This window comes from Scatophagus argus, chromosome 8, assembly GCF_020382885.2.
Source record: "Scatophagus argus isolate fScaArg1 chromosome 8, fScaArg1.pri, whole genome shotgun sequence".
NCBI classification, from domain to species: Eukaryota; Metazoa; Chordata; class Actinopteri; family Scatophagidae; genus Scatophagus; species Scatophagus argus.
Genome location: NC_058500.1, coordinates 9,512,133 through 9,536,030, shown reverse-complemented (window position 1 = coordinate 9,536,030; position 23,898 = coordinate 9,512,133). Strand labels below are relative to the sequence as shown.

Here is a 23,898-nt window from a genome sequence, read left to right as displayed (position 1 = left end):
TTTTATCTCTCCTTTTTCACAGAATCATCACTGTGATTGATATGAAACCTTGCTGTGTGATCTATTCAGCTGACAGTGGTAAAGATGGACACCAAAGGAATGTGAGGGCTGTGTGTCTATGTTACTTAACAAGATCTTAAAGTGACTCAAACTGCCAGAGGTTGATTATGTTTTTCTAAACATGGCTGCCATTTGTATACCGATGCATGTGGCAGTGCAGGTCAGTTAGTCACATCCCTGGAACTGCGTTCAGCCACTGTCTTAGGAGACAGGGTTGGTGTGTCAAGTGTGCAGCATATGAATAGATGCAAATGCACAAATGCGCCAAGAGCCCCATTACCATTCTTGAAGGAAGGAAAACACAACTGTCTCGTGGATATTTCATGATCCACTCCGGTGCCTTTGGCTCTTGCATTTTCTCTCCATCATTTGCTAATTGGCTTTTACTCAGAGTGAGACACAGCACGTTATAACTTATAACAAGTGTGTGTAACATGGATAACAAAGACAATAATTTTACTTCCTCAACTAACCTGACACTTCTGTCCAACTAAGGCTCAGCACTTTGGTTAACACATAATGAAAGTAAATATAAGAGCTGAGTTTGTTGTCATAAGGATGGAAGTACACAGTGCACACAGGGCTGGACAATTTCATAATTTTTTTTTTTTTTTTTTTTTTTTGCAAATGACTGGTTAGCAATCATTTTCACTCACACATTGAAAAAATACCCACACAGTCTCATCTTGTTCCCAGTTATCATATTACTCTACACGTACATGTCATCATTTTCACTATACCTGCTCTTCCTCAGATTTAAGTGAGGCTGTTAGCACCCCTGTATTTATAGATGAGCTGATGACATGTCACACATTGTATGTGAATTTGGTCATCAATAAAATAAACCATATGCCCACTTATTAAATCATGCACATGTTACCCATGTGAATCTCAGATCAATATTACATTAGGACTATAGCAGCTAGCATCCCTGAAGCAGACAGTATGTGGTTGAAAGTTTGTTCTGTCCTTGGGAACAAGCTAACAGCTAGCAGGTGTTTTTCTCTCCAAAAGAATCTTCGCTCTCTCAAAACAGTTCATCACGCATTTATCTTCAAAATAAAGAAAGCTATTTTATGCCCTAATAGCAGCCTTTCCACATTTAGCTCACTCATTAATTGGGCATCACACATACACATAAGAAGTTAGAAATAACCAGACAAATTGCACAAAACTACTGGATTGCATATGGAAGTTTGGATGAATGGAGGTTTTTTGAACTAAAAATGTAAACATACTGAAGGCAAAAACAAAACAAAAAAAAAATCTAAACATAAAAGGTAGTAAAATAAACTGAAGTAGAGAGGTTTATGAAACTTTGTTCTTTTATTATTCCTGTGTGGATAAACTGACTTTATTATCTGCAGCCCAGTGATTCTCACTTCTGGTCCTTGAGACTGAGGGCCATGCTGATATTCATTCCAGCCATTTAATCTGATACTGACTTATGGCTCGGTCAGACCAGAACCGGCAAGGTGAAATTTATACACACCCTGTGACAAAAAGCAGGTGGGACAGGATATAATGTGGACAGGCTTAGAAGCTGCAGGTTTTAGCATCACTTAGAGACCAAGAATTCACATGTCACACTCCACAAGTTTGGAAATATAACATCTTAATCAGTTACTTTATATTCTTGTCCCTCCTCCTCCCATCCTTGTCATGGCCAACCACAGGACATGAACCTTCTTCTGCTGCTTCTGTTCTTAAAGAATGCATTGATATAAACAGTCAATATTTACTCGAGCAGACGATAATCCCAGCTCCTCTTTGAAGTTGGCTGGACACCAATGAATCTTTTCACAGGTCAGAAGTCAATCAGATTGAACTCTGTGAGAAGCGAATAAGGCAGGATCAGTTCGTGCCAAGAAGCAAATGCATTGTACCTGTGTTTCTGAAATTATGGGGAGTGCATTTTGGTATCAACATGGCACTGTAAACCCGGCATGCAGATTAAAGCGTTGAATTGAAGTTATCTTATTGAACAGGATGTAAGTGCCAGGACAGGAGCAATAACGTGCATATCCAGACGCTGGCACTGGATGAAATAAAGAAAAAAACAAAACAAAAAAACCCAATCATTTTTAGTTTATATTTAAATTGGGATGTTGGGAGGCAGAATGGCTGTTAACTGTTTTCAGAGCATGAAATAAACTCCAGGAAAATTCAGACCTGCAAGGAAATAATTAAATAACCCTGCTGAGAAATGTTGCCTGAGAACCTAATTTTTCAAATTTCTATCCTGTGTTTTTATTTATTTTTTTTTTTTTCTAAAGCAGTGTTGTGAATTGTGTTCCATGGGGAAGGTATATGTTTACACACACAAACACAATGTGAGTGCAATGTCACTGTGTGAACAACTAATGCAAAAATGATACATTGTCATTGCTGCTGACATGAGGTCATTGGGTCAGCAGCCTGCCATCAGAATATTCAAACCCTGGCATGCCTGGTATTAATGCCACAGTTATTCCCACAGGCCTGGCAGGGATGGTGCACTTCATTATTTGGCTACGGGACAAAATGTCTCTCAGTGAAAACACAGCTAGTGCATTCTCATTCTGTTCATTTGTTTTCAGTCATTTTTGAGTTTGCTTCACTCATAGCTGGTAGATATTGATTCGGTATCTTAAATGAGGTGTCAGCCCTGCTGCAAATCAGCAAGCAAAGACGATTTGACTTGACACTCCCAGTCAGGCCCATTTTCTCCCAGTGCATCTGAGGAGGGAAGAGGGCACCTGCTTAAAAGCTTAGCTGTGCTCACATTGACGTCAGACCAGTTTTCCTTCAAAACTTATTGTCAGCTTGACTGTTAAATGTGACAAGAATAGCACTCTTAGACCTTTGTTGGAAGTTTTCTGCAGTTTATCTGGCGAGCAGAAGGAGCCAGAGAAAAGGAAACCCCATTACGTCCGATCCTCTTACGGGGATGAGTGGAGAAGCATGAGGAGGTCTCTGCTGGCTGCTGGTTGGCCTCTCACTCATCCCTCCAAAAAGCAAAGTGTCCCCTTTGCTTCAGCAGAAAATGCTCTAGTGTGGTCTGAAGAGCATTATCGCTTGGCTCCTTGTAGTTTGTTTCAACGCAATGATCTGTGATCCATGCAACATTCTGGACAGAGCTGAACTTACAAAGTCACTCAGCCATAGCAGATTTCTGTGTTATATGATTAAATAACATATAAGTCTGTGTTCCCTGTAGAGAACCTCATCAGAGAACAAAATGTCTGTATAGATCAACAGGAAATTTGCCTTTTAAATCAGTTTTTACCAGGCGAGCTTCTGTTCTCCCACAGTTTCTCAAATCCTGGTAAATGAGTTAAATGAATTCGTTAAAAGCCTGCTTTTAGTCTGTCTGTGAGAGAGTCTGCTGCTTCAAAAGGAGGCATGTGTTGTGGTTCCTCTCAGACCTTGGTTCTGCGCTTTGTTCTCTGTTTTATCGCCTTCTCAACAATTTCCCCATCCAGCTCTAAAAATCACATGGCACTTATTGCATTTAAGTCTAAGCCCGTGGATCTTCTTGTCAGGGACAATTCCCTCTTAACACGTGAAAGGTGTTGCATTTTGAGGAAAAGGGGAGCAAACTGATGGAAACAGGAGTCTACTGCCATGTATTAGCAGCTCTGTGAGGCTCTATGGTAAAACACAGCAGTGCTTTGGCTAAAGTCCAACAACACCATGCTAACATGCTATTGTTTAGCATGTTTACTAGTAATAGTAATAAGTACATTTACTCAAATACTGTACTTGATACTTCCACTGCACTACTTTTCAAAGGGAAAGTATTGTACTTTCTATTCTACTACATTTGTTTGACAGCCTTAGTCACTATTAACTAAAGCTGACCCACTATTGTTGGGGTCACATTTCAGATGTTGGTGAGGGGTTAACAGCTCCATCAAATAGTGATTTTTTCCCTCTAAACTCCTTCCTGTCACTACAATAAATGCTTAAATATGCAAATATAAGAGGAAAAGTCCAAAACTGTGTACACCATTAATCATTTTACAAACCCTCACATTTGTCTGGTGTCTCCAACAGTAACATTTTGCTCACTGATGCTTCAGTATTGGCAATCTAATTATGAATTGTTCGTGCAGGACCTCATACTTGTAATAGAGTATTGTTACATACCTGTACTGGTACTTTTACAAGGATCTGACTACGTCTTCCACCACTGTTAGCAGAATAACATTTGTGATTTGGCTACGCATAATAAAGCCTCTGTGCTTAATTCATATTGTTAACGCAGGATGTTTTGTCATTGGCACTTTAGTCCTTCAGAATTAACTGAATTGCTCAACACTGTAATAAACGAGACTGGTCTGTTGTGATGTCTCTCTGTAAAAATATACTTATCTCTTGTGCAAGAGTGAAAGAAAATATGGAATTGAATTAATGAAAAGGTTAGAATTAATTGCATCTCATGTGCATGCAATAGCATTTCAATGTGGTAAAATGCACCCTATATATATATATACTATACAGACAAAAGTATCCAGACACAGCTCTGTTTTTCAAGTATTAGGATAGGGCTGTATTTCAGAGGTTGGCCTGGGGCCCCTTACCTCAAGTGAAGGGAAATCTTAATGCTTCAACATATCAAGACATTCTGGACAATGTTATGCTTCCAACTTTGTGTCTACAGTTTGAAGAACGCCCTTTTCTATTCCAGCATGACTGTGCCCCAGTGCACAAGCAAATTCCATTAAGACATGGTTGGCTGAGTTTGGTGTTGAAGAACTTGACTGTCCTACACAGAGTCCTGACCTCAACCCCATCAAACACCTTTGGGATGAACTGCAACAGAGATTGTGAGCCTTTTCATCCAACATCAGTGTCTGACCTTCTCTACTGCATGAATGGGCAAAATTCCCACAGAAACATTTCAAAATCTTGTGGAAAGCACGCCCTGAAGGCTATCTATCTATCTATCTATCAGACCAACAACATTGCTATCCCTGAAGCAAAGCCAAAGCTACGCTAATGAACAGCAGTTTCAAGCTCTGCACATGGATCCACACATCTTCAGTGTCTCCACAACACAGTTACGGGTAACAGCCACATGTATTCCAAAAGACTAATGCAACAATACATATAAAACCCAGCCAGCTTTGTGTAGTGTGATGCCGACTTAAAGGGGACAGGAGGAGCACTGCTCACATGGCTCCCTTTCTGTCCCCGGAGGCTGGTGGCACGAGACTCTGCTTAGACTGCATGTCCATGTGAGGACTCTAATGTAGATAGGCATGCCACTGAAGAGTGGCAGCAAATAGACAGGGAGCCACCGCACGCCAGCTTGAGCTGCAAGAGAGGGAAGAGAAACCACAATGGTCCTTCTTGTGCAGTGTTTATATTTTCTAGTGGTATCAAGCAATGCTGATACAGTCGTTTGACTTTTGTGTCCTGCAGTTTCTATGTTGCTTCTGGAAACAGATATTTGTTGTTGATTTTAAATAAAGTAAGTGAATTAAGTCAAAATCATGTTCACCTCCATTGTTTTGAGGTGAAGGTGAAATCTTAGTGACTTGAGGTGAGGGAAGAAGTTGTCACATAACATCCTTTAGTAGCAATACGTAATGTAAAAAAATTGCTAATTAATTACCAGTAAAAATCCTGCACTCAGAATGATATGTAAGTAAAAGTACAGAATTAGCAGCAACTCGTTAAATAACTGTTGGCTAAAAATTTCAAATAAATGTAGTGAAGTAAAAAGTTCTGTGTTTCCCATTGAAAGTCGAGCCATTAAGTAGTTCAGTTATTACGCATGAAATAGCATACTTTGATATAGTAGCAGTAGCAGTAATAGTAATTGTGCTGCTGCAATAGTCACACTGCAGGACACGAAACGTCAAGTGAGGCAAATTATCTTAAACACGTCATGCTACAACTTTTCCGCTGCTTGATACAGGAGGGAAAGCTTGCAAGGTTGTCATTTTAAATGACTAATATACAGGAAAAGCCTCTTTATCTTTTAAGCCTGTTTACCTTCCACCGGATAGATTATGCACATACAGGAAACTGAAAGTGGTGAAGGCCTGAACCAGCCGTGGGAGATTTGTTTTGTTAGAAGAGGTTATACCTTTGCTAGAAATTCTGACAATTATTATTAACTGTGTATCTCTACGTGAAATTACCTGTATTTTTTCATATCACAATGTAGGGTTTTTTTTTTTTTCTCAATATTGTGCCACCCTAATTAGTAATCCTAGTAGATGGCCTCAGTTATTTTCTTCCACTGATGGTGGATATTTAAAAACCTGGACAAATTAGACCAAAGCTTCATGGCTTGATACTGCTGGAGGTAAGGGAACTGATCCATGTAAAATATGTTAAATTTAACATCTGTGTTTACATGCACTTGTGTATGTACTGTTTGTATGTGAGATGTCAGGGCCCAGTGGGCTGTCTCACAGCATACATAATAAACTGTCATTGGGATTCATTCCTTGTCCTTCAGTTGTGTTTTTACAGCAGGGCCTGAAGGCGCATCAGTTGCTAACAACAGATAGTAATATAAAACCATTATATCGGCCCAAACACAGTCTCAACCTTTATAGGAAGACTAAATTATTAGAGTGCAGCCTCGGGTAGTTACTGAAATACCTGTTGATTTTACATATGAAAATAAAAGAGTGGAGCTTTGCAGTTTCATTAGCTTCGATTTCATTTCGTCTCCATATCCCTTGAGATAATGTTTGGCGAGTGTTTTCAGGTTGGCTGTGCAGTGGTGTATGGTTGCTGTTTGAGCAAGTTTCTGTGTCTCTGCACTTTTGAGCTTAAAAATGTAGCCTACACTGTGCTGCAGTAGCCGGAGCATACATAAAGAATCAGTTGACAGGATAAATGTTTTCAGATGCAAATCCTGTGGGATTTCAAGTGCTCTCTGAAACACCTGCATCTGACAGTAACATTGATTTGGGGGAAGACCTCAATCACCATTGACATTTTGCAAATTAGGGAAGATTGTTCCTTTCAATCTTGAACTACAATTGACTGCTGCACAGGAGCTATTGCTGACAGAATACAGTGCTTTTTAACTGCCTTATCAGTGTTGGAGCACTCGCATGTGGCTGGCATTGAGGCTGGGAGGATCAATAGCGTGTCATTTATCAATGGATTATGCATAGAGCTGTCATCCGCTCTCTACCTTGAGGTCGAAGGCCAATCAAATGTGATATTTGCCAGTAAATATACTGAGGCATTTGGGAAATGACACCATCTGTATGTTGCATCAGCCAGTCAAACTTCATTCCCTCTTGCACTCCTGCCAGTGAATACGATTGTAAAATGTATAGAATATTTAGGAAGGCTGGATGAGATGTTTTTTAAGATTCCTATTGTACAAACCTGATCAAGTGTTCTGTAAGTTACTTCATTTTTCATACTGAAGAGTATGGAGTTTCTTCTTAAAGCTTGTTTGTGTGTTTGTATTAATCATTAATACAAAGATGCACATATTAAAATATTCATGTTGTGAAGACATAAAGCTGGACCTGGTTTCTGGTTAAGGCTGTTTCTGGCTGCAGTGGTCATGGATGAGGTTAGAGAACTGACGTTAAGACAGACTTATGCTTGATACAAGGGTTTAACAGCCTGCTGTACCTAGAGTGTAATTTTTTTTATTTACACATTGATGTCAGATCTCACTCATCAATGCCACCGCAGCAACACTACATAGATTTATTGAATTGTTTTGTTTTTATTGTTCAGCCCACATAATGCTTTATTTGTATTCTCCACAGTAACTGTTGTGTACGTTCATTCATTCATTGTCTTTGCGATATAAAGTAATGGTAGGCTACTTATACAGTAGAACTGGAGCTACATCAGGGTTAAATGCCTATTTCACCTTGTCTCATTACTGAACTGGAGACCACTCCCCATTCAGTCACCATGTTTACATTCATTTATTGTGAAGTGTGATGAGCGCAGAAATGGAATATAACAATTGCATTGATGTTGTTATTAGTGTACAATCACCTGAAAATGGGAATACCTTTACATGTTTTTCTGCACCAATTCACACTACCATGATAATGTTTTATCAGTGTAGATCTAGCAGATCCAGTGGTTACACTGGTACATGAATCACGTTTTTTATATGTATATAAAATTTCTACTTAATATGACTCACATGAAATACATAAAACAGAATTAAAATACAAAAACAGATTAAGTGGATTCCACACCTAAATGTATATTAAAGCTATTGGATTTGTCTTATTGGCAGACTTGAGATCCACATGAGCTGTTTTGAGAGAGATGCATGTTAGTGCTTTTTTTGAAACTAAAGATAACCCTTCAGTGCCGGTGTGTGACAGTTCTATTGTATGCAACGGGACCCACTCCTGTTTCGGCTGGTTAACTTGTCTGAGGGTAATTGTCTGATCTTGCGTCTGCTGCGCATCTCTGATTCTGGCTCTGAAATACATGTCAGCGTGCAGCATTCTGACACTTTGTCTCACTGCGAGTGGAAGTTATGTGAAATGTGCGTGTCACAAAAACACATTACACATAAATCTTCTCGGTCCATTAGTAGAGACACTTGCTCTGATGAATCATGATCTCAGTGAGAATGAGAGTCTGTTTACACAGAATAGCTCTATCTGAAAGACTATGCCCAGTTTTTTCACAGTTGGCAGGTTACTCACTATGGCACAGGAAAAAGCGTCTTGTGCTCACTGGACAATTGTCCATTGTTCTGGCTGTGCGGAGGAACTAGTGTGTTGGTGAGAGGACTACCAGGTCAGATGCCCGCAGCAATGCACCACACCAACAGCACAAAGCAGATCGGAGAGTCCATGGGTGGCAAGGTCATGGCTGGACACGGGATAATTTTCATCAGAGTGAATGTGAGCCACAGGGAGGGAAGATAGCAAACACAGAGAGAATTTAATAAGCTTTACTTTAAGTGATAGAACAGCTCTCTTTCTTTATGGATTCTGGTATCAGAAGCCTTCTGGTTTCTGTTTGTAGTCCAGTTACAATTGACCAATAGCATTTGAAAGAGCTTTGGTTGTATGCAGGTGAATTGTCCTTGTGGTGGAGTGTAAAAAGAGGTGGAGTGTAATCTTAGAACCTGTAATCTAGAACTTTGGAATTTGTAATCTGACAGTGTTTGAGCTTTTCATTAGCTTTGGCTGCTAACAGAGATTAGCATTGTCTCTAAACTCCAACACCATCCTTGTGTCTCAAGTTGCTAATCAGACTGTAAAAAATGACCGACCCGCTGAAGTCTTGGCTCAGATATTTGTTATCTGGACATCCACTGGCTACACTGGAGGCCCAAGCCATTGTCTGTTAACCCTGAGGCTAAATCCTCATCAGAAAAGAGCCAGTGCTTTCCAAGACTGCAAACGTCCATTAGCAAGTCATTAATTTTAACCATAAAGAGAACAGTCATTCTTGATTTTAGCATCAGCTCACCGACTACAAGAGTTTTCTTTTGGCATTCTGGTCATACATGTAGCTGTGGTCTGACTACTAGCTAAACTTTTATTTCCTCGTGAGTCACATTTGGCCCGAGATCCTCAGGCTGAGTGTGACTGTGCCCTGTCTTGACAGAGAAGGAAAAGTGACTGTGCTTTTGCCATTAGGATCCGGAGACCGAAGGGACTTCAATGCCCTGAACGGAACCTCCCAGGCTGTGGCTGCGCATTTCCACAAACAAGCTCTACTAATCAAATGCTTCAGGTTATAGATGGTTAATGTGAGGCCCAGTTAGTCTCCCAATCCCAGTGAAGAAGGTGAGATTTGTGTAAAGCCTTGGAGGAAGGTCTTTTCTGTGCAGCTAAACTCGGGGAATTAAAGTCTTTTGGTTGACTGTGAACTGCCCAACCTTCAGGATTCTTTTAAAATAAAATTCACTCAAGGTTGTCTTTCATATCACTTTTATTACCAGCTTTATAAATGGATGTTTCTGGTTTTTGCCTACTCAGAGTTTCATGCTGCGAAATTCTGAATATTTTATGTGTTTCTGTATTTGTTAATTTATTCCTTCGCTTTGTTTTTTCCATTTAATTTTAACTACTTTTCTTGTGAATGCTTGCTCCTTTATTGCCTTTTTATAGATTTTTATTTTCTTTGTTGTTATGCCAGTTTTATAAAGCCCTGGTCTGTGAGTGTGAATATCTTACTGTGGATGGCAGTTTAAGCAGATAAGAATATCAGCTCTGCGTAAATTACACTCTGGCTGCATACGTTCAACACCCGCCGTGAAAATCATTGCAGTTACCACAATGCATAGTACAATCTGTGAAGACAAAACAGCATGCATTAAATCAGCTTTAGCTATTAATGTGTGAGACTGTCGCAAAAAAAGTGCACATTCGTGTTCACATTTGCAGCCTCTCTGACATATAGATCTGTATGGGCTGACAGGGGATTTTGCAAGTTTTGTGCATGCAGGTCTTGCTGATAAAATACTATAATCTCGACTCAGGGAGAGGTTCTAGGCAGCACTACAGGCAGTGCCAGGCGAGCGGATAACCACCTATTAAAACATTCTGTTCTAAATCAGTTCATGTATCTCAAGTGCTCTGCATCAAGTAGGAGCTGAGAGACAGACTAACAGAAGGAATAGGAGATCTGTGATATTTTCCACTGCTGTGATCAGTATGTAATTACATGGCCCTTCTAAAGAATTCTTTGTGAGGAGCAGACAGAGAGTAAAGATAAGATCGAGGAGGCTCACCCTCTTTGTCTACACTATTAGGGGAGAAATGGGCCTGGTGATGACGCTATGTCGAGTCTGAAGAGAGAGCTGCGCACGGGGAATGGTGGATAGTACATAGGGAATCATTGGGATGCAGGTCAGAATGCTGCAGGTGCATGGCTGACAGTGAATTCAGCACACCCTGTATGCTCCAGGTGTAGGTCAGAAAAAAGTGCACCTATGGTCGCTCTTTGGTGAATATTATGTCAGAGGCACATTAGGTGCAATGAGGCAGAGCAGAGATGTATAGATGCTTCACACACCAACAGTTCCTAAAATCAATGGTGTGTCTCTCTCTTGAAAGAATATTCTTGTTTTTCTCTCACTTAAGGCATTTTTTTCAGTATTTGATGATATTTCATATTTCTCTGAGAGAGAAAAAATAAAGTTATCATGCAGTCTGCATAGAACACAGTACAGAAAGCAAGGCTGCGGCCAGTGCACTTTGCAGTCAGGAAAAATCAATACAGCCATCTGTAATGTGAGACCCTGTGGATATAAAGGAATACATTTGGTAACACTTAGTCATAAACCTGCAGGCTATGTTTTATTCTAACCGTGACTCCCTGTGTTTCTGTCGCACCTGGAGAGAGCACACGGCACAGCCATGATGATCAAGGCTCTTCTGCTGAACTGCATTGTTCTCTGCAGGGCCTCACGTTGTGTGAAGCCTAAGTCAAAAGAAGCTTTACACAGTGACTTGAAGAGATACTGTATCTGTACAAAATGACTTTCTAATGAGTGACAGAATAAAAGCTCAACTGTCTTGCCAGCCAGCTTGAAAGTCAAGATACTTGAGTCAGTAGGCTCCATTTATGGCATGTGCTTGTAATAACAGCACTATACCTTTACACTACATCAAATAGATGTTGAGCCTGTTGTCAGTACCGTCTCTTCTCCAATGAGTCTTTGAGAGCTATCTGGTGTTGAGAAACAATTATTTCTTTGAAATACCAATAGAGTTGAAATAGCAGTTTGTTTACCAGATGGAAAGATGGAGGTCGGTCAGATTCCCTTTGTGAGCTATCCACACTTTCCTCCCACGCTTCGACTCCACTCTACAGTGTGGCTCTCCTGGTCAAATATCTGATTTGTGAGTCATACCTAGCCTCTATACCCATGGAGGAACATGCTGGTTGTCTTAAAATACACTCTGGCAGGGCAGCCATGCAAAAGCTCAGACCCGGCACAGAGCACTGGAGCTGCTCAGGGGACTGGCATGGAGCGAGCAGGAGAGACGGAGGGTGAGGGAATCGACTGGGAAAAAGAGAAGTGGGCGGAAAGAAGGAGACAGTGGAAGGTCATGTTAGATAAAGGATTATGAAAGCCTAACTTTCTGTCATGTAACACCAAGGCTAGTTCAGCTGTGTGGGCAACTCTGAAAGTGATGTTTGTGATTGTGTGAAAAAGCTTACAGTAAACATCCAGACTGGTTAAAAACTCTTCAGGTAAGGCCCTTGTAGAATAACCAGCTATAAAATGATGGAGAGATGAGTAGGAGTGTGATGCAAAAGTCTGGTCTTGGTGAGGAGCTCAAGGAGAGGGAATTAAACAGAAGTATCTGCTGCAAAACACATCTGTTAACATTTAATTTCCTTTGTCAAATACGATATAGCGTAAAGGGAATTTCTGCCAGGGTTAACGCTGTGTGTCGTACAGCAGACAAGCATCAGGAAGGAGGTTGATTTGGATGACTGGGTGTACAAAGCAGAGGTCTTTGGCATTCCTGCATCCCATTAAAAACCCACCGCACACTGCTAGCCCAGTACCAAACATCACACAGACAAAGTTAGCTAGTCTAGCTGATGTTGTTCTGTGTCTGTTGGATGTGAAATTAAAATATTGCCATCATGTTTGTTTTATAACTTTGTAACATGATACCATCATAGTGTTTTGTTTACAGGTTCTTGTGCTCCCCCCCGTTTGCCCAAAAAGTCTATTAGTGCTGGTTTAATCAAACGCCTCAAGTTTCTTAAAGATAATTATAAAAATAGGAACTATGGTTTAGTTGCCACAAGCAAATAACGTAGGGAAAATAATTGAAATGCAATGACACCAAACCTTGTACAGATAATGATTTTGCATTTGCAGTGAACAGAGCACAGATACATTTTTTTGATAGGAAAAAAGCAAAAAAAACAACATAATCCCACTGGTATTATATCTCCAACAAAACAGGTTTGCTAATGCAAATTAGTCATACCTCAGGGTGCTTTTTTAGTTGCAAGAGTTTAAATGAAAAACGTGTGCAAAATAGGAGAGAAAGACCAGAAGAACAGCGAGGAGGGAAAATTTGGGTGACAGGCGAGCAAATGACAGAGGGCAGATTGTCTCGACTTGGGGGGAAACTGGCAGAGGCGAGGACCTCTCTGGGCAGGAAGTGTCTGCTGATCATCTGTGTGGGCGTGTCTCCATGCAGACAGATGACAGGGAAGAGGGAGAGACACACGGGAAGATGGAACTCACTTGTTTCTCTCTGATGGGGATGTAACTCACAGAGGGGCAGAGAACAATGGAACGAGGCTGAAAGCCACAGGTTGTGTGAGGATACGACGAGGAAACACAGCCTGCACAAAAGAAGTGTTTGAGTGAGAGTCAGAGACACAGATGGGCAGGAAGAGAGGGGAAGAGAGTGACAGAGGGAGGGAGGGAAAGCTGTCAGTTTCCCTTGCCCTTCCTCCCTGCCTCCTCGGCTGTGTTGGCAGTGCCATGCTCTGGTGAAGAGAGATTACTAAAGCCCAGCCCGAGGTTGCATGTATGGACACAGTCATTACCTCTGCCCTGCTAACAAATGGCACTGCTCTCTGAATACAAACCGTGGCTGTCTGATCCCTCCCTCCTTGTCACAGAGCTGCTGAGCCTTGATTTAGCAGAAAAGATGTAAAACTTGATAACTGCTCAATATCTTTATAGGCCTGTTTATCGTACTGTATTATTTTGTTTATAGGATATCGACCTCTGCTGGTTTACAACGCTGGGCAGTGAAGCCACTAATAAATCTTCCCACTCGATAAATATTTTGTGAGCAAATATTTATTCCATTATTGGTGGGATGTGTAGTTTTTGAATTGCTTTCAAAATGGCCCTTTGGCCAGTTCACAGAATCGTACTTGTGTGTGCATTACGTTGTTTTGCTGTCATGAGGAAGATCTGTGCATTGGCGTCCGGCCACAGACAGCATGGGGTTAGAGCTGGGTCTGTCAAAACCCGCTGTCATTGCCGGTGTCGCCGTGGAGATTGTTGCAAACAGTCGAGTGGAGCTGACTGATGTCAAGATATACTTAGAGGTCAATCATGCAGCAAATAGAGGCACAGGGATTCCTGCAACAGAAACTGCCTGGCTGCCCTCGCTCCAGTTAAAGCCATTCATGAGAAACATTTCAGCTCTGCTACTCACAGTTCATTTGCAGCTATGGTTTTGAGCTTTGCTCTTGGATTAAAGGCTAACAAACCCGGTCTGGACAAGAGTTTTCTGTGCTTAATTTTTGACACTGATGGTGTCTACTCAGGGTAGCCTTTTGTTTGAAAGATGACCTTTGTTTTTTGTTAAAGAACTCATGGACTGTCATACCCCCCTTTGTTTTCTGTGGAGACAGCCTGTCGTGTCGTATCTGTGGATTTTCCTCTTCCCGGTTGGCAAGGATAGATGGTTGCCATTTCCCCAACTGAGAGTCGTGGTGTGCCATATGCTGCCTATTTTTCTTCAGATAACATTTCTTTTTTGCATTTAGAATATGAGAGAAAAGATGGAGCAGAGCAGCACAGCCAGCTGCATCTACAAGTATTGCTTTCAGCTAGTCAGAATCATCACCTCCACATTAGCGGAGCAAGACATTTAAAACATTACAAACTCTCACCTTTCTTAAGAGCTGCCTATGGTGCTTGGGAGCTGCTGTATGTGAAAATGCAACAGAAAGGCCAAGACGCTCTAATTAACTTCACCTGGCATGCCTATTTACTGTGAACACGTCTAACCTTTACACAACCTCACTTAGTCACCTCTCTTAAACACCCAGGTTGAAATTCACATTTAATGTCAATAAGCAGATTACCACCCTCCCTCCCTCCCAGCAATCACCTCCCACCCCTGCCGTCTTTTTTTCTTAACCTTCTTTAGACTTCAGCAACAGATTTTTATTCAGGGCGGCCGAAGCACTTTGTGCTGGTAAATCAATAAAACAGTGTCCCCTATAACAGACCTCTGTGTTTTCCTCTGTTCGATCCTGTCAACCCAGATACATTCAAGAGCAAGCCAGGCGATTACCCTCAGCAATCCTAACTTTGATCTATACTGCAGATGACAGGTGCCAGACATCAGCTTTGGGTAATTGTGATACTGAAAGGGGGCATCGTTAATCATTCTGTCTTGGCCTGAATTCAGTTGCTCATGATCATTTCATGGTCATTGTGCTCGCTGTCAATGCAGTCCGCTTGCAGGCATTACCATCACCCGTTCACCTTGTTGCCACTGGAGCGTAGCTCATGCTGTCACGTTGTAATGCCATATTTCAAATAGATTTAAATGATGAAATACGAGGAATTGTAGAGCAGTATCAAGTGCAACTGTAAAATGGGCAAATTCCTTATATAGATAAAGGATTAAGAGAAAATAATTCTTTGCCCATTCCAAGCATTTTGCCCATTTTTTTCTTTTATCCCATTTTTTATATACAGAAAGTGATTCAAAAATGTTGATAAAACACCCTTTGATTATTTCTGCATTAACCTCATCTTCTTCAGTTTGTTGCAACAAAAGCATATTTAGTTGAAACCATTCTGGGAAAAGTGGAATAGCTAAAACTTTGTCATTTGTAATGTACTGACAGAGACATCAAGTTCAGAAGATTTCAATTAAATTCACTCATTTCATAGAGAAGGTTGAAAGACTGTCTTTTGTGTTCACTTAATTTCTAGTCCATTAGCTGCCACAAAAATACCAAGGTCTTAGATTCTAAATGGTATTAGTTAGTCAGCATCTCCTTGTATCATAATTCCAGCTGGTTTAATCCTCATACCTCAGCATTTTCTCAATCAAGATTTAGCACTTTTGTTACCTGGAGGTCAAAGTGGTAATTAAAAAAGCAAAGGCTGGAAACGTAAATGTTTGTACTGCAAGGAGAAGTAGATTCCTGGGGAATAAGAAGTGGAGAAATTATATCAACAGGGTACAAGCCTGGTACAAAGTGAAAATACATTGCCATCTTAAATAGTTCCCTGCAGCTAAGAGATCCAGGGAGACAAATGTTCAAGCAGCTTTCTGTCTCAGTTGGGCAAAGATAGGATGTGATTCAACAGACCTATAACGCACTTTTACTCCATAGTTTTACTACAGCAGCTCTGTTTCATCCCCGATGAAATGTTCAAAATAGATGCTTCACTTTGTGAAAAGACAGTCTTTTTTAAATGCAAATCAGTGTTGCTGTTGCTTTTCCATTACTTTGCTGTATTCCCTCCTTGACCTAGTACACTCAATTTAGGCAGCCCTGAAGTGATTTAACTTGTGACATTGCAGCAACATTCCCACCTGTGAATTTCTTTAATTGCATCACAGATTTTGTGTTTACTGATTTTGTAGTTGGTGGTTTTTTGGTGACTTGAAACATATTGAGTTGTCTTGAGCTTGACCTCCTCCTCCGCTCCTCAATTTGTCAGCTTTGTGAGGTTGACTCCCTTTGAGTTGCAGGTCAAAGCTATAACTCACACTGTGTGAACTGAAGCAATCCCATCAGCAAGCTGCTGTGTCCTCATTCCTGTGTTTCCCCGGTGTCCGGCTCTTTTTGATCACACTAACAAAAATGGATGGCATTCATACAGTGCTTAGATTAGACTGTGTGATGAAGTACCATGGGGTTCAAGAGCAAATAATGTCTGCCCTTGCTTGTGTGTCCACCTGTCTTGGAGGTAACCATTTTGATTCCAGACATGGAACCAGTTGTGATTGCAGTTTCAAAACACAGGTGATGGGATGTTTAGGACATTATCTGGCAACATTGTGAACAATCTAATATTAAATCCCATTATGAGCCGATTTACTTTATTATGGGAATGCAATCAGGTCAATAGATTCTGCTTCCTTCTTTAAATTTCTAAGATTTTTAACTTGTCTGAAACATAAAAGTGTATTCTGACAGAAAAGCAAGGCCATACGTCATTTTTGCAAATTTGAATACTGAACCATTTGTGTTTATACCCCAAATAGTGTGTGCTGCGTACAGACATTAGTTAAGTTTGTTAGCAATAACCGGCACACGAAAGATGACTATGGGAAAAAAAACTCCAACAAACTTTGGTTCTTTGTGTTATTTCCCTCTAGTTTCCCTCCACTTGTTGATTTTCCTCTCCAGTGGAAACATGTAGAAAGCCAACTAGCTCACAGTTTGCATCATCCTGTGTGACTTCACATCTAATCACGTCTTGCTGTTGACTTTGTAAGCAATCACCGCACTGAAATTTGTTTCACTTACTATCTGAACTAAATGCTAATGCAAACACGCTAAAATGCTCACAGTGACAATGTTAACATGCTGATATAACGCAGGTATAATTGATCAGCACCTTAGCACGCTAACCTCTGCTTATTAGGATGAAACACAAACTGATGGTGTCTCTAAAAGTTAAGGGATCACCAAATTGTACTGCAGTTCATCCTGAGGGTGACATGATGTGTACCAGATGTCATTACAATACATCCAATAGTTGTGGAGACATTTCACTATCAACTCACAGACAGACTGACATTCACATTCCAGAACAAAACCACTAGCTTGACTAAAAACCTGAACAATTTAAAGAGGTGCTGGGGGCAAGAAGCACCTGCAGGCTATTAAGGGGTTTCTAGAACATTAAGAAAAGCAACTATCTTGCATTTTTCTTAGGAGCTTGACTGATATTGCCTGTTGTTGTTATGAGACACTTCAAATTATCTGCATGTCCACAAGTTAGTTGATGGTATATGTCAGCTTTTGGTTGATTTTGGTGTGATTATGCTACTTTCTGTAAGGAGGACACATAGTATAGAAGCATCAGTTAACACATGCAACTTCCCGTCACAGATTCCTCACAAAAATATCAAATGAAATGAACATCAAATGAACAACTTCATTCTTGTCCTTGCAAACGATGTTGGCAAAATACAAAAACAAAACAAAAACCAAATCTTGACTAAAGGTCTACTATCATTGCAGATTTCATTGTTGAGGTGCTAGCAAAATGTAGCACACATATACAATTTTTGTGCATCAGTGTAATAAGTAGGGGGTGATTTCTGACACATCTGCATAAAAATGTGATTTTTCAGAGAAGTCATGAGCAACCACTTATGATGCTGCACCAGAATAGTACCAACACACTAGTAAACATCCTCTCCAACCCCACTTCTTCTCTTCAAGATCCCGCAGATCAGTTATGCGTCAACAGCACCGGAGTTGAGTGACGACAGGCGCTACGACTTCTTCTCAAGGGTGGTTCCTCCAGACTCATTCCAGGCCCAGGCCATGGTGGACATTATCCGGGCCCTGGGCTGGACCTACGTCTCAACTATTGCCTCAGAGGGCAGCTATGGAGAGAAGGGAGTGGAGGCCTTCACACAACTCTCCAAAGAAGCAGGTAAAGAAGTGTGATCAGTGATGAGCACTCACTGTATATATGTGCATGTGTGTGTGTGTGTAAGTGTGTAGATGTGTATTCCTGTAGTTGTGGTGACAAAAATCTGTTTACAGTCACATAGTGAGGACCTTCCTGACATATCAAAATGCAAGTCTCCATAACGTAAATCATTAAATATTAGGGTGAAAAGTTGCAGAGATTAATGTAAATCTATGTATTATTTGCCCCCTAAAGTGATGGAAACATGACTCTCTCTCTGTGTGTGTGTGTGTGTGTGTGTGTGTGTGTGTGTGTGTTGTTTCTATGATTTAAACTTGCATTTTTCACCAGAGGAAGATCAGTTTGCATTTGCAATTCATCGTAAAAATCTGTTTTGGGTGGATGAATTATTGATCTGTTTGGCAACTTCTGCTTTCATCCCCTAGTGATTCATGGAGTATTACTGGAAATGTAGAGACACAGCTTGCAGAGAGGATGTCATGTCACAATAATAAGCATGGCGTGTACCTATGTATACATGTCATGTCATTTAAAAAAAAAAAAAAATTAAACATTTCAGCTTTCATTTGTGTGGACACTCATAAATGCAATTGTTTGCAATAATGTCTGATGTGCTCTCTTTAGCCAGCAGAGCTGAGACAGAATTTCTGTTCACCATCATTTGGAAGGCATGGGAGTTTTGTTGTAAACTTTTCCTTTTCTCTTTCTCTCAAACTAATTTTTAACCCTGCTAGTGAAAGTGCAGAACAGGTAATGACTTTGTGGTCAGTCAGCTCAAGCCACTCTGATCTGATTGTTTGAAGGAAGCATCAGGGTTTTAAATATTTCTTCTTTTTAGAGGAGAAGCCGACTTTCTTAGGTGAAAGTCCATCCATTTTCTATACCGCTTATCCATCAGGGTCACGGGGGAACTGGAGCCTATCCCAGCTGACGACAAGCGAGAGACGGCATACACCCTGAACTGGTCGCCAGTCAGTCGCAGGGCCAACATGCAAAGACAGACAACCACACACGCACACACACCTAGGGGCAATGTAGAGTAGCCAATTAACCTAACATGCATGTTTATGGTATTGTGGGAAGAAGGCGGAGTACCCGGAGAAAACCCACGCAGGCACACAGGGAGAACATGCAAACTCCACATAGAAGGACCCAGATCGGGATTCGAACCTGGAACCCTCTAGCTATGAGGTGACAGCGTTAACCACTGCACAACTGTGCCGCCCTTAGGTGAAAGTCGGTGGGCATTTGTCTCAGAAACTACGTGATTAAACAGAAAGAGACAAACTACTTAGTGGTCTCGATAACAAGCTATTAGAATCAGTCTTGTTTGCTGGGTTCTGTAATGTAACATTAACGATAGTGTAAATGAATGTTTAAAGTGGCAATGATTCTTTTTTCATGCTTCAGAGCTAAGTTGTTAAGTTAACATTTGGGTTTTGAGAGAATAGACTAAGTATCTTGTAGAGTACTTACCACCGACATTTGCATTCAAACTAGCTGTTGTGGTTTTGCCTGTAACCAGGCTGAAAATTGCGTACATGCTTGACTCACCTGCCTCTTCTACACTGATGCTGTTGTTGGCATGTGGTAGCACATGTGAATCAGCAGTCACTGCTGTCGCCAAGAGACACTCAGTTGCTGTACAGTACAATGAGTCTGCAGTCTTCATCAAATCATGTGGTTTACCCTGCTGTGCTTCATAGTTGTGCTTCGGCAGTATTTAAAAATGCTGCAGCAGTATTGCTGAAAGTACAGGGATTCATTTTTGCAATACTGCACAGTCTGACTATGTCTGACTATGAATGCAAGAACATGTTTAATGTGTAAGAAGTGGCTATAGCTGTGTGTCCTGAACTCCAATCCCTTTTCCATTTTGTGAGAGAATCAATTTAAGATGAATGTTACCCGAGCTGGAAAAATTTGCCTCCCACGATCCATGATAGCGCATCCATGCCATCATGTTGCCATCATGACAACAGGAACAAGTATTTTACTGCTTCTCACCTCGACCTCAGTGGATCCCAATCCATTTCCTGTAAATCTGCAGGGAGTGATCTCTGTCTCTTCTAATAGACTAATGTGCGGAAACCTCGAAAATGAGGAAAGCTAATGATATCCCACAGGCACCGATCAGAAGTCCAGCAAGCATGAATATTTTATCTTTGTGCATTCGTGTCCAGTGTGATCACTCATTAAAACTTTAAGAAGCTGTTTGTGGCCTTGTAATTTGCATTGACAGAGAGGAAGATAAAGTAGCCTATGTAGAAACAAAAATAAGGAAAAGTCCTTATTTAAGGCTTATTTTGGAAGTTTAAGTTCATCTTAAATCCTGTGATAAACAGAGCTCTTTTTCCAGCCGTTTGACTCAGATATATTTTCCACTGATGTTTCTCTTTTTTTCTTATGCAAAGAGTGGTAAACACACTAATATTATTATGACTCTTGAGCAGCTACACAAGGCATATGAAAATGTAAGTCACTGTTGTTGTTGACTTATCTTGAAGCGACTCCAGTCAGCTACTGCAGTCACTTTGCAATATTTTGCATTCATATACAAATGGGAATTATTTCCTCTAAAGGAAATAACCAAGGCATCTTATCTTTAATAAGCACATTAATTATGTAATACCTAAAGTGTATATTCACAGGATTCATTCAAAGGCACCAGAACTGCCTGGAATAGATTGAATGGAACAAGAAGTAAACATCTTTGTAAATATGGAAAGAGAAAATATTTGGAAAATACTGTAAATGTGCTGTGAGAAGATAAATGAAACACATCATTTTCAAGAAATCGCTTAACTGAAGAGCAACAAAACACATAGCTTGGTGGATGTTGCAGCACTGATACAAGTTGATCTTTGAGGCCTTGAGACGTTTTTTCTGGCTGCCCTGTTTGGTTGCAGTGAAATGTCAGATGCATTAGTAGGATTCTCGCTTCACCACTTCAAGGAGACCCATCTAGCGGACTAATGCAATATGGCTGCCCATTACCCCAAGCTGAGACTGGAGTGATGGTCAGCCTGTATTGATCTCTTCTGTTTTTTCCTTTTCTTTTCTTTTTTTTTCTTTTGCTTTCTGCTTTCTCTCTTCAGTTTAGGCACTCTTCCATTGTGCACCTTCATCCTCGCTCCAGGTGAAGCTGGCAGAGATTAATCTTGTTTGTATTTTTTCTGTGTCTGTCTGGACTCAGGCCAGAGCGATGGAGTTCAGTTTTCCCATTTGATAAAAACACTCGCATTTGAGGAAAACCACCCACAAAGTATCACTGTGGAATTGATTGCAGGGGGTTGCCAACACAATGCGTTCTTAGATCTAGTCGGATGCTGTGAGGTGGAAAACAAAAATCTCCCAGTAAAATATAGCACTCATATTTACCACTAGGAGATGAATGGGGAGGAAGTGTGAAGCATCTGCTAACGTTGTAAAATAGGCCACCATACTTGTGCATGACCCCTTGACATTGCCAAGTCCCAGACCGGCACACAGCATATGGAAGGGCACACAGATGTAGAATATGAATGTTAGCTGCATGTCAGCCCATTTTGATGTGCTCCTGTGTGTTCAGGCAGGGACACTCTGGAGGGAGCAGGTCTTCCTCTTGAATGTCGAGGTGATAAATATAATTGCAGCATTACGGATCCCCTGGAGGTTTGGGTTTGGAGGGTGTTGAGTCGGCTGGCGGGGGGGAGGTCGAATCCATCAAGAGCCTCTAATTTAAAGGGATTTGTATTTCACTAAGCAAAATAGCGAAGCTGGATTCCACGCCCTGGAGTGCATTTTCAGAACCGAGGGCAGTGGGGATGAATAATTGAAGCAGTTAATGCAGTGCATGACCTATGGCACTCAGACAGATAAGCATAGAACTTCCAAGAGTCTGATGAATTTGGCCATCATGATCGTTAAGCTGTCTTTGATATATTAATCAAATGTGGGTAGGGGTTCAGAGTGCATATAGTTTTGATATTATGTTGCGAGATCAAAGGTAAATTAATTAAGTGCAGCTAAAATTTTGATACATCTTTGAACATCTTCTAATGTAAGTTTTGAGGATTTATATATAGTTAAGATAAACTTATATTTTCTTTTATTGTCTTCACTGACTGTAAGGGCCGGGTTTTACTCAAAACATTGTTTGTATATGTCCAACATGGTTGCTATGAAAAAGGAAAAGTGTTTATAATGGTTTGAAGATGGTGACTATGGCATACATTTTCACATGAAAACTGACCATTGGTCAAGTAGTTCTGCTGAAGTACAAAAACATTTCCAAAAAAGTTGTGATAAAAGTTGTGTAAAACCTAAATAAAACAATGTGATACTTTGCTAATCCTTTTCGACATATACTTAATTGAAAACAACACAAAGACAATATATTTCATGTGTTACCTCATCAACTTCTTTGCTGTGTGTAAATATACGCATGTTCTGGATTTGATTCCAGCAATGCATTTCAAACAAGTTGGAATAGGAGCAACAAAACACTGGGAAGGTTGTAGAACGTTCAGAAATCACCTGTTTAGGACGTTCCAGAGGTAAACACATTCATTGGTAACTGGTGATATTATTGTGATTTGGAACGAAAGGGACATCCATAAAAGGCTCAGTCATTCACATCATGGGATTCACCACTCTGTGAAGCATGTGATTGCATAAAAGATATTACGACCTGAGCTCGGTAACACGTTATACAAATAAGGTTTGTTTCAAAATGATTGCATTCTGTTATATGTTTCTTTTTTATTTATGTCCCAAATTTTGAGGAGGGGGGGGAATCAGCGAGTTGTATAATGGTGTGTGAAATGGTAACCAGAACAGTACTGCCATACAATCCTGTCTCTTGGATAAGATTTCAATGCGTTGAAGTGAAACACTCTGTTCTCCCTGAGTCTGACAGTCGTCTGTCTCACAGCACACATCTCTAGCCAAGACAGACATGCAGCTCTTCTATAAACCCACTGTTTGAGTCCGGTACTCTTTCAAGTCCACACAAAGCTTCCCCAGTGACAGGTGAAGGCGGTCCGATTCACAGCGCTGGAAGTGCAGATACAACGCTTACATTTCCATCATGCCTGCCACCTGACTAACTGACTGACTGACCACCTGACTGACTGACAGATGAGGTATTCTGCAGGCATTCAATAATTCAGCTGCCGGTCCGCAGCCTGTAGAGCAGTCTTAAGCTCACAGCATGCTCAGCCCCGGTGTTCGCTCTCTCTCTCTCTCTTTCTCTCTCTGAAGATAGGATCTGCTCCAAATGCTTCTTATCTTCATCAGTGGCTCCCGTGGTCTCTGTTTGTGTTATTGACTGTTGTGACCTATAATATATCTCTGTTCAAGACTGTGCCACTCTTTACACAAGCCTGCAGGTTTTTTTTTTCTTTCATAATAGAGATGATGCATTTTCATAAGACTTAAAAAAAAAATCCTCTCTGGAATTAACGCATGTGTGATACCTGGAACAGAAAGGTGCTGTTAATACAGCAGGATCAGATACTATACTGTGTGAGCGTTTC

At 40.7% G+C, this 23,898-nt stretch overlaps 1 protein-coding gene across 1 annotated transcript in view; it reads left to right on the top strand.

Annotated features, from left to right (window-relative positions):
• Positions 1–23,898, top strand: part of LOC124063583 (metabotropic glutamate receptor 7-like) — a 58,016-nt gene that overhangs the window by 4,792 nt on the left and 29,326 nt on the right. Inside the window, exon 2 of the mRNA XM_046397375.1 lies at positions 18,163–18,379. Coding sequence (XP_046253331.1) covers positions 18,163–18,379 — 217 coding nt within the window. The remainder of the gene's footprint in view (positions 1–18,162; positions 18,380–23,898) is intronic.